The sequence below is a fragment of the Pan troglodytes genome, chromosome 4, assembly GCF_028858775.2.
Source record: "Pan troglodytes isolate AG18354 chromosome 4, NHGRI_mPanTro3-v2.0_pri, whole genome shotgun sequence".
In the NCBI taxonomy this organism is placed as follows: Eukaryota; Metazoa; Chordata; class Mammalia; order Primates; family Hominidae; genus Pan; species Pan troglodytes.
The window spans coordinates 54437139-54449520 of NC_072402.2; the positions used below are offsets into that span (position 1 = coordinate 54437139).

Genomic DNA, 12382 nt, shown 5'->3' on the forward strand with positions numbered 1-12382 from the left:
TGCCATGGGAAAACATATTAACAATGTCTACCTCACAGGAGTATTGGAAAGTTTAATGATACATTATAGAAAATTTTTTAAGGATAAATGAGGTAGCAGAACATGCAATCCTCTTCATAGACTGCAGAGCACATCTACGATTTCCCCTCCATCTCCACTCTCCTCCCTGCCCTACCTTGGGGGGCTTTGAACCCTGGAAGGCTGACCAGTCAGATGTACTTCTTCCTCCTTTGCCCTCCTGCTTGCTTGCATTTGGTTAGTGGGGAGTCCTAGGAGGAGACAGATGGAGAAAGGAAAATGAGACTGCGTGCAACTTGTTATCTTCTTCTTTTTAGGGTCTAGCTGTGTCCCAGAGAGCAACTTCCCTTTTCAAGGCAGCCCACTCTGTGTGATGCTTTTTCCTAGGTATGGGCAACCCATCCCTCTTAGGGTGAAAACTTTGCTGTTGCTAGTTCCAGGTACTGTGCCAACCTTTGTGGATTCCTCTACCCTACCAACATCTCCTTAAAGAGTCTCTTTGTTGAACCTGCTGTAAATGATCCTAATAAAAGTATGCTGTCTGTTTATTCCTGGACCTTCAACTGGTAGATTATTCATACTGGTTAGTGGAAAGTAGATCTGCCTACATATGTATTATTTGAGAGAGGTTAGCACTTATAGAAGAAAAAACAAGAATGGGCTGTTTTTACTTGCCATTTGATACTAAGAGAAAAAGAAGGTAGTGATGATGGATGATGATAAAGATATGATGATGATGAGACCCAAATACCTCCTATGAGCCAAACATTCTCCTAGACAATACTTTTTACCTCATTCATTTTGAAAACACATATGTGTATTATTATCTTTCTTTTGTAGATCTGGAAAAAGTTCAGATAAATCAAATAATGTACCTAAAAGCTACATAGAATGCCAGTGGAGAGCTGAAATTCCAACCTATACCTATTTGGTTCCAAAGTCTATACTTTTTTACTGACGCTAGGTACCTCCTAGCTATACAGGGTGAGAAGAGCCATTCCATCAGCAGTCAGTTTTCAACTGAATCTCTTTGCCTATTGAAATTTCTCTAAGTTCTAAATTCCCATAGGAAAGTATCTCTTAATGATGGTCTTTAAATGATTTCAAGGCAAATTTTTTAAAAACCTGGTTAATTCAGCAAAGCTTATCAGGTCAAATCCATTATTTGTCTGATTTGACTGATTTGTTACCATTGAGTCACTAGCCCAGTAGGGCAACTATTCCATGGTTGTCCCTAAGGCTACTCATTAAATCCTGGATGAATAATTAAATATTTTGAATAAGTTTTTCTCTGATAATATATGTTTCCTACAGCTGTTATCTAAAGTTTTTTCTCCCTAGATATGGAATATTTCGTTCAGTTTGTATTAATTTCTGTCCAATTCCTAAATTACATGAGTAACATAATTCCGCATTTTCTGGGACCTATAGGATGCTAATTTGTAAAGGTGATTCAATTGCTGGAGGTGTACTAGCTGAGAACTTTCCATTTGTGGATCAGCTCCTCCCTTCAAATCCTACTCCTTTAGAAAAAATCCATACACACTCAGAGAAACAGTATTTATCTTAGCAACTCACATTTGATTGTGCATTTTTCTTTAATCTTCAGGCAAGCGTTTCTATCAACCTTGGAAGAAGGCTTTGTCCCTTGTTTCCCTTTGAGTCCCCAAGTTGCATCCAGAGATATTCTTAGCCACAGTGAACCTTACTTCTCTGTTTCTACCTCTACTTTGCTGTTACGGGACCTCTGACCTCCCGCAAAGTGTCTTCCTTTTATTTTGAGAAGACTTGAGAGGGTGACTCACATATATTCCAAACAAGTATTTTCAGCCTTTAAAAAGGCTGTGTTCCCTGCAGGCTTCTCTGCTTTCATTTCATATGTTTTTTAAAAAACGATACATAGTTACTTTGTTTTTTATCTTTTAAATGTATAATTCATACTATTTTGTACTTTAATATTTGTCAATCATTTTAGCAAAACCAGCTCCTTCAGACCTTGATCACTGTTACTCTTTTCCTTAAGTCTCAGACACATGTTTTTTGAGAAGCTTAGAACAAACCCAAACGATAGAACTACATGCCGCTGTTAGCATCAGCCTACACCTACACTATTAGCTTAAACCTGCAATATCAGAGTTTCTGTGGTTTGACCAAGCCTTTTATCCTCTTTCCCTTACAGTAAGTTCTTTCCCAGAAAGAAAATATCAGCCCACATGCAAATATATCTTATAAATATGTAGGTTGTGTCCTGATGTAGCAGAATATCATAAATGAACACATCACGTATAGCTATTCGATTTGTTCTTTCTTCAAAACTCAAAATGGAGAATCTCCACTGTAGTGTCTAGGAGAAAGCGAAGATTAGTTAGGTAATGAGGATGTCAGTGTCATTCAAGTGGCAATCACTCTGGAATATTCCTTGAAATAACAGTTACTGCTTACTTAACAGTTATTGCTTATACTTTTTGTTCTCATCTTCTCAAGTATTCCTTACAACCACTTAGAACTAAAGGGGTAGATAACTCACTAAATTTACTGAAGAGTCATTGGATTGGCTTCAAGGTACTATTGATTATTGTCAGTGAAACAAGATGCAATGATGCAGTTGCTCAGAGGGCTCTTTTCTTCACATGTAAGTAAGATTCCTCCAGCAGTGGATCACCTTAGTGATCCCTTAGTGAAAAATTGTCGAGTCCTTAGCTGTCCCAACAAGAATCGACATATACACAATTCAGTTTGCATCTTCATTTTATACATGTAACTTTAGGTTATGGCTATCATATCTGTTTTTTTTTTTCAGCCACTAAAACTGTAGAGTTGAATATTTAATGGAAAACAGATGGTGCTTGAAATCTCTAACTTACATTTAACAAAAGCTGTTTTGGAAATGTTGCTTATGTATACTTTTTTGTTGCTTTAAACACAGCACCGTTTTAGCCTGTTCTGATGAATTATTTAAGAATTAACTGTCCCAGTCTAAGACAGCATTTCTAAGTGCAAGTGTTAAGCATAACTTGATTAAACATTTCCTTCCTTTTCTTTTCAGCATTCCAGTTGGCTTTTGAGTGGATACTTGCAGTGAGAGCATTGACACTGGAAACACTAGTTCCCATTTTAATTACTTAAAACACCACGATGAAAAGAAATACCTGTGATTTGCTTTCTCGGAGCAAAAGTGTAAGTAACTTTTGTTTTCATCTATTTTCTAAACACATGTACATATAACATTTTAGTTTTGGTTTTGGATTTTAATGCTATGCTATCATGATTAGGCTTGTGGGAAACGTTTAGTCAACTTTCAGTTCTCTGTCTGTACACAGCTTATTAACAAACAAAGACTAGTTTGTCTGTGTGACCTGTTAGCATTTGATGAGAATTCTTTCAGCTAGTTTATATCTTACCATTCATTCATATATGTCTACAAGCCTGATGTTGAACACTCTAATTTTTGAGTGCATGCAGAAAATATATGATTAAAAGTCAAAATATAGGGAATTTATGTCTTGAATATGAGACCTTCTGGGCAAGTCCAAAAGCATAAATTGTACTTACGTTATTAGTTACTTCAACCAGTCACATTCTGAAAGTTCTTCCCTTCCATGAGCTTTCTACCCTGGCATATATCTCTAATTTCTTCTTTTAATCTTTTTTTAAAAACATTTTAAATTGAACATCCTCAGGGCTCTACTGAAGGTTAAACCTTATTTCCAATTACGTAGTGTTCTTAAGGTACCACAGTCATGATACTTTTTAAATTTATATTAGTGTATGGAAAAAAGCAAATAGAGCAACTAAAAGAAAGCCATACAAGGAAAGGATGAAAGCAGACTGTTAATTTCCATCAAGCAAGCGCTAAGAACACATCCCTTTGTTCATTTACCCAAGGGGGATAAGGCATCCAAACAGATGTACTTGTGACGTAGGAACATTAATTTGAAGGCATCAGAAAAACCACAAATGCAAACACATTTCTCTAGTATGGGAACACTTTGTGTTATAACCAGTGATTCTATTGTGGTGGCCCAAGGCCATCTTTCATTCTTTCTATGGAGTTACCATCCAGCTTTTAAGGGTGAGGCATGAGTATGTGCAGATAAAGTATAGTATGCCCAACTGTGTTTGTTAAAAAATGAGGATATGCTGAGAGATATGCCAATCCTTTGACTGAATACTGTGTTTAATAACCAACCAAGTAAATTCAACAAAATCTGAGGAATTGTTCAAATTTGTGTGTTTTACTGGTTGGTGTTTGGTTGTATGGATTATTGCATAAAAGAAGGGGCCATGGCTTTGAGCCTGGAATTCCTTTTATCATCATACAAAGTCACTCACTGTAATAGGAGGTGACCTGCATACAAACTACCAAACTGCAAACACATCTTTCTCTTACTGAGTTTTCTTATTATAAATTAAATATGAAAGCAAACTATTCATATAATGTTTTCTGTTATTGAATTTCAGAGACATGAGATCTGAAAAAAATGTGTAAAGGCAAAAGGGAGAATATTTTGAATAATTACAAATGTCATTAAACATTTCCCTATTCTTGGAGGAAAACATTGTAAAAGCAAATGATTAACTGAGCCGTGACTTTAAGGAACTGAGACTACTTAATGATGCTAGGAGACTTCCTATTTGTATTTGTTTAATGCAAAAAATTTTATCTTGGTGGAAAGGCTCAAGCTATCCAGATTAAGAGACCCTGAGTTGCCTACATTTGTCCAAATGTAAACAGTAGAACTCTCATTTCACTGCTTCCTAGCTTCTTGAGAATCCACTGGCATAAAGAAAATGCTTCCACTTAATTAAATGACTCTAAGCAGAAGTTAATGTTTATCAGAAAAAAAGAGCCAGACTTATTGCCTAGTTAGAAGTTGTCACTTTAGGGCTATAAAATTTTATTTTGCTCTGGTCTGAGCATATAACCCTCCAACGCTTACGTTTTTGCCGTAATATAATCCAAAATTGTATACTTAGAGGTAGATGTTTCCTGGTTTTGATGAAGAAAGTTTAAAGAATTAGTTCTCTTTAGAATCTGAGGATGTTTATCTTTGGCCTTCTGACATTTGGAAATCCAAAGAAAATGTTCGAAATTTAAAACAGTCTCTGTTCCTCCCTACATGCCTCTCTTGTAGGTCTTGCATCTTTCATTGTGAAAATTTAAGGCATACAAAAGAGGTAGAAAAAAGATCATCCTTAAACGATCACCTTACTTAGTGAGTTCCTCTCATGAGAGGGGTTCCAGTGTGTCTTGGAAGACCATTTAGTCACTCTTCAACTCAAACAATTCAGGCATAAGATGGGTGGTTAAACTACATGAGTGTTCTGTTTCCTACCAGTTATGAATTTCTATGATTCTATGCCATGTTGTGCTCATTCGTAAGTTGAATCAAAGACCAGTTCCCAAATAAATATAAAATCAAGGCATCAGGGCAAACAGAGTATATTAATCAGCTTGGGCTACAATATACCATAGATTAGGTAGCTTAAACAGAAAAGTATTTTATCACAATTCTGCAGGCTGGGAAGTTCAAGATCAAAATGCCAACCAATTTTGTTCCTGGTAAGCTCTCTCATCCTGGTTTGCTGATGGCTTGCAGAAAGCTACTTTTTCCCTGGGTCCTCACATGGCAGAGAGAGAAAGCAAGATCTCTGCTGCTGCTGCTTTTAAGGTCACTAATCCCATCATTAGGGCCCCACCTTCATGAATTCATCTAACACTAATTACCTCCCAAAGACCCCACCTCCAAAAACCATCACATTGGGGGTTAGGGCTTCAACAAATGTATTTCAGGGGGACACAAACATTTGGTCCATAAGAGAGTTTGATATTCTTTTTTTTTTTTTTTTTTTTTTTTTTTTTTTTTTTTTTTTTGTCTGAGACGGAGTCTTGCTCTGTTGCCTAGGCTGGAGTGCAGTGGCGCGATCTCGGCTCACTGCAAGCTCCGCCTCCCTGGTTCACGCCATTCTCCTGCCTCAGCCTCCCGAGTAGCAGGGACTACACGTGCCCGCCACCACGCTCAGCTAATTTTTTTGGTATTTTTAGTAGAGACGGGGTTTCACCATGTTAGCCAGGATGGTCTCAATCTCCTGACCTCGTGATCCGCCCGCCTCGGCCTCCCAAAGTGCTGGGATTACAGGCATGAGCCACGGCGCTGGAGTGCAATGCCGGGATCTCAGCTCACTGCAACCTCTGCCTCCCAAGTTCAAGCCATTCTCCTGTCTCAGCCTCCTGAGTAGCTGGGATTAGAGGCATGCGCCATCACACCTGGCTAATTTTGTCTTATTAGTAGAGACAGGGTTTCACCATGTTGGTCAGGCTGGTCTCAGGTGAATTTGATATTCTTAAGGGATGATTGATTTAATAAGTCACTGTCTTGTTTAAGCCCAAAGGGTAGTGACTAGTATAATGGAATCTGTATGTTTTCCCAATTTGATAACACTGAAAATGATCTGGTCAACATCTTTCTCTTCATTTCTTATTTTCTAAATTTTATGTTAGGGACATTCTTACCAATGATTTTTGAAGTCTAATAATCACTTCATAGACCTAGGAGCTAATTTTAATTTTACTGAAAATGATTTTCCCCTTTCTTCACTATTCTTAGTTTGCTTATTTTATATTGTTCTTTCTTAACATCAAATCCAATGACAGGTCTCTGAAGTATCTTGTCCTATCAATGGATTTACTATTTAACTTTTCAGATGTTTATAAATTTCAGAACTGACTATCTCAGTTACCCTTCTTCCCTCTGCTAATGCCTGCTTTCTTACTGGCTTTTAGCTAATCAGGAGAGGGAAGGAAAGGTACAGACAAGAGAACAGGATATAAAAATTTTTGTTGTAATTATATATTTTGAAATCAGGAGTTAAACAAAAAATTTTAGCATTTTCTTTTCTTTACAATATCCCTGTTATTCTCCAAACTCATGAAGTTTTATAAATCTTCTCATCTGGAGAATAAACTAGATAAATTTTAATTCTTATTCATTAATAAATTTTCTTGTGTATTAAATTCTAAACTTTCTTGTAGTCTTTTGCATTAGATTCCCAATTTTCTAGTACACTGAATCATTTTCTTCCTACCAGTTTGAAGATATTCAAGATGTCATCTACTCAATTGGATTTGTTAATTTTCTTGATGAAATTGCCCTTTATTTGACTTAGGATTCTTATGGATGTTCTACATTTGGATAAATTTGTCACTCACCAGATGTCTTTGATGTTCCTTGTTCTTTTTTGATAGAATTGTTGTTCAGTGTTCATTCAAAACTGGAAGCAACTCCTTGGTGTTTGGAAGACATAGGGTATCTGGCACATTCTTTCATAATGAATTTAAAGCCCACCTAAATAGGCTGTCAGTTTTGAGTCCGGGGGCTAGGAGCCCATCTGGTGAAATTTTTCCCAGTAGGCTCCCTAGAATATTGCTTATTTTCATGGAAGACTTTAAAAAATTGTACAAACTTGGTAAACTAAAGTGATTTTATTCTTAAGAAAATATATATTTTTTTCCATCTGTACCTTTACATTGCTGAGTTTTTAGAAGCAGTCACTCACCTAATGACCCAGGGTGAGTTATTTATGCCATTTTATCTGCATTTTTTAGTGTCTGCCTGGAGTGGGCAGCCAAAAAATAAATTTGGAAAAGATGGTACATTTTGTTATGGCACTTCAGAGCTATCTGCATTCATTTTTCCTCACAATTACCCTGTAAGATAGAGTATTTTTTATTTGTATGGTTAAAGTAAAAATAACAAATTCCTTCCTAGATGGGCTTTATTTCTCTACTATATTCAACCCCACCTAAGCTACGAGATTGACAAAGCTGTTGCAGCTTAGAATCCTAATAAAGTTAAGGATGTATAAACTGATTTTTTTCACTGGTATTCACTCAGTAGGGTCCAAGAAGGTCACGGGAGATGCTGTAGGTAAAATCCTTTGAAAAGCACAAAATACAAAACAAAACCAAGTTCCTGCTTGTGTCTTTATTCACAACAAACTGATATGAGAAGTTGTAGTTTTAGAGATTTCACTCCTTTGGTCCTTATGCCTGCCTTCCAGCTTGTTCTCCTTCTTTACAAAGTTCTACAAATATTTACTGAATGGCTACTGTGTGTTAGGCTCTGAGTATCCAATGTAAGATACATGTTCTCTCTACCCTCATAGAGCATATCTGATAACTAAATTTATAATTTTTACAATTTGTTAAAATTATTTCACCACCCTGTCTCCCTAACCCTGATCACCTAAATCTATCCCATTTTAATCTTTAATTCTTTTTAGGAAGGCTGAAGTTCTGTATCTCTCTGAAATCTCTATGTATTTGCACTTCATCACGTTGTGGGCACTCTGTTTAGTAGGGATATTTTGAGCTGTGAATAATGTGCTATAATTGACAATTATGCTCATTGTTGCAGAAACATAGATTATTTCAGAGTGGATAAAAAGAATTTTTCTCAGATAATCAACAATAGTATAAGAATAGCCAAGAGTATAAATAAATGTGAGAATGACAGGAAAGGTCTGAAAGAATAGTGACTGATCAGCAACCATTTGCTTTAAATCAATCACACGTCACATGACTGTTTTAGTGACCAAAGCCAATCATTAAATTGTCATCTTGGAAAAAGTTCCACTTTTTTCTGTATTGTGATGTGTTTGCTATTTCATTTTTGGACAATTTCAAGTTGAAGTTGAATTACAAATGATTACGTCCAAGAAATAATTGCATATATTGTACTTACCACTGTAAACACCACAGATACAAAAAAATGGAGAGAAATCTTGTTGCATTGTTAATGAATATTAAAAAATTATTCTTACAAACAAAATCTCTCTATAACAAAGTGAAATTTTGAAGAAAAGCATAATTGGTGGAGTTTTCTATCAGTAGTATTTGCTCTAGAAAAATGTTTATAATGGCTGCTTATTTTTAACTGAAGGTAATTTTCTTTTAAAATTTTGTTTAGCTTTTTTTCACTATTGAAATGGCAAATGTTTTGAAAACTAAAAAATTGACTTCAGTTAAAATTATTAGTGTGTTTACATTGTTTCCCATGGTCAGCACTTTCAAGGGCAGAACTGGAATTGTCCCTGAGTTATAGTTCTGGCTTTGCATCTGTGCATCTATGTCTTGGTAGAAGAAGTGGGAGTAAGAGAACCATAAGTAATTAGTTTTATTATCAAATGCTTCCAATATCTAGCATATTTTTTTTCAAGGGTAAAATGAGCAAAACAGCATTGAAATCACATTAAAAAATAAAGCAAACAAAAAATCCAAACCAAATCATCAAGCAGAAATCATTTTAAAAATGCTATACAATAATCAATTGTGTTCTATACTTCTGCGCCAAAACCTTTAAGTCTTAAAGCTTTCCTAAATGGAATTAGTCCATCAATAAGCAGATAACAACTTTACTTTTATTGTTGAAAAATGTCACTCTTGTCAGTTCACAAGTTTCCCTAACTTGTGCAAATTAAAAGCCATGATAGCAAGGCCAAGAATGGTTCGTTGGTATATAGTTAGAGAGACCCTGACCCTGCTTTCTTGTTCTTCCTATTACCCAGGATATGTCATATGCAACACACATGGGGGTAGGGATACCGCCCAACTTATAGCACAAAAACTGAGAATAAGACATTTAGCTTATAACTCTTTTATGGTAATATTCCCCTCCCACTGCCATTCTTCCTACTCAGGTAGTCTGGACTTCTGTTTTGGCAATATTGCTTCCATGATAAGGATTTGACTGTACTTGCAGCCCTCAACATCCTGAATTTAATACAATCTACGATATTTGTTAAGCCCTCACCAACTATTTGACCAAACTATGACAGTTACATCCCACGGAACTGTATACCAAATGGTACCCCAGCAGTTCAGAGAGTTAACACACCACCAATTCACTTCCAGGTTGGGCTTTAAGATTTTCAGAGGATCTTGCTTATGAAATCATATTGGCTTTTAGATAAATGTATTAAAATTACTGAAAACAAATGATAGCACCACAGTACCACAACCTAAACAATCCTTTCTATAAATTAATTTAAAACAAGAAACAACAAGCTTTAAATGTCATCATCTCTGCTTATTGTATGTCCTTAAAAATATTATTAAATGTCCAACTTTTATTTTTCTAGAAGAGGTCATTATATAAATAGCATTGATTTGCCAGCAGGGTTCTATTTGAACATACCAAGAGACCTAGACATTGCTCAGAAACAATAGTCTCAAAATAAACAAGGGATTGGAGGAAAAGATGAGAGATCTCCAGTATGTCTGCATATAAGGGCTGAAAAAGTAAAAGTTTCCAATTGTTTTTTTTTCTTTGCAAGTGCTCATGCAGGGATTCAGAACATGCATTCCTCACCCAACGTAAATGAAATAATTGGCAAGTAGTCAAAGAAGACCATATCCTTGAGTGGGTAGTATTGTTGTCTATTTGGAAAGCATTTACATGTTTTGATTTCCTGAAACAATGCTGAAAATGTCCTAATGCAGGAAGGGAGAATTGAAAACAACCACCATAAAATGCAATTAGATGTTGGTAAAAGGGACTCAGAATAGACGTAAGTTAAAACTTTCTGACAGGGTTTTCTAGCATTGGGACAGTATTTTTTGAGGAAATTATAAAATGGTCTTATTTCAAGATCTTTTAACAATCTGATGAAATATTTATGGTTCTTTAAATTTGTATTGTTAATATCATACTCTGAATTATAAAAAATTTAAACATTTTAGTTTATAATCTTTAACTTCTCACTATTATATTTATAAATGTGTATATAATCTGTGCATATGTAGACATTCATGAGGAAGATGAACATATATGTTAATTGGCATCTGCTCATTTAAAACTAAAGTTGTATACTTTCATTACAGTAATACACGTCATTCATTAAATTATCTTGTGGCTTAGTTTTACAAATTCTTACCGTTACATGACTTTGGGTGAATGACCTCACTGGTGTCTATATCACTCATGTGTAACATGAGAGGAGTAGATTAAATAAACGAAAAGATTTCTTTCAACTCCAAAGCTATGACAATGTATTTCCAAGATTGTGTACTTCTTAGAACAGGCTCAATAATAATTTTTCACATTATGAACTTTGCAGTCAAAGAATAGGTTCTTCTTAACCTAACAAATGACTCTCCTTTCTACCCAAAGTATAAACAGGATCCTGATTAATAAATTGAGTTCATCGAATCTCTGCCAAGTATGCAAAATCACTGCCTCTGTTTGTTGGACATTTATTGTCTCTAAAAATTGATGGAATTGAAAATAACTTCATTTTACTGGGACCTCAGAGAATTAATTATTTAAATTTTTTGCTGCTTTAAACATTAATTTTCTTAATTTACCCATATATGTTGCTGATAAGAGCTGTAATATTTTGAATGGTTGTGCTTTGAAGAAATCTGAATCCTTTTGCTTTGTATTCCAATGACAGCAGCTTTGACCAGCGACCAGCTCTCTTCTGAAAACTACCATTTTGACCCCTACATTTCACCTGTTGTCCCACCAAGCCTGTCTGTTTTTCCATTAACAGAGACCTCTGAATTGTTGTGCCAAATGTGGACAGTGTTGTTTCTTCCTCACTTTCCTGAATTATAACCAGTTCCAGGCGGTAACATGCAACCGAACTTTACTGAGTCCTGGACATAATGGGAAAAAATCATAGTGTAGAAAGAAAACTATAGGACTGAATATAAAAAAAAATCATTTCTGGCATTACAGGACAAACCCAGTCCTTTCTGCTTAGTTACTGACCTACCCCCTGTTGCTTTGCTTATCTTCCCACAGTGAAATGTCTTTCTTCTTATATCCTACGTGGTTTCCAGGCCCTTTACTCCAGGAAAGCCAGGAGAAACCCCTTATTCCAAGTTCAAGTAAACATAATAATTTACAAAGATACAACTCTGCCCACAACAAAAAATTCCTTTTACAGCGTTATGCAAAGGCATTTAGACTGGAACATCTATGTTCCAGACACAGACCTTAACCAGTCTTTTGTCAAACTAAAGGAGCAATCTTTCCTCAAAGCTGGAATAACACCTTTGCTTTTAAAATAACATTTCGTGTCTCACACTCCCAGATGTTTTCATTTAAGACTTTAGAAAATACTGGGATCAGTTATCAGCCAAGAGTACCCCCATTCTAATAAAAATATTTAAAGACATGGAAAAATCAATGAATCCAAACAATCATCATCCTCACCAAACCCTTATCATTTCTATAACTCACAGTAAATAATCTCAAGTTCTTTATTTTGGTAAATTAAGAAATTCCAGAGTAAACTCTCTAGCTTCTGATTTAAGCTCACAGATGCAGAGAGCTTCAAAGAGTGTCCTTCTCATTCT

At 35.5% G+C, this 12382-nt stretch overlaps 1 protein-coding gene across 15 annotated transcripts in view; it reads left to right on the forward strand.

Moving 5' to 3' along the window:
- The window catches only part of PDE4D (phosphodiesterase 4D), a 1566198-nt gene that overhangs the window by 343790 nt on the left and 1210026 nt on the right, over positions 1–12382 (forward strand). For all 15 annotated transcript variants that reach the window (XM_063810423.1, XM_063810422.1, XM_063810426.1 and 12 more), the window contains one exon: positions 3065–3195. In XM_063810423.1, coding sequence (XP_063666493.1) covers positions 3154–3195 — 42 coding nt within the window. In that variant the 5' untranslated portion in view covers positions 3065–3153. The remainder of the gene's footprint in view (positions 1–3064; positions 3196–12382) is intronic.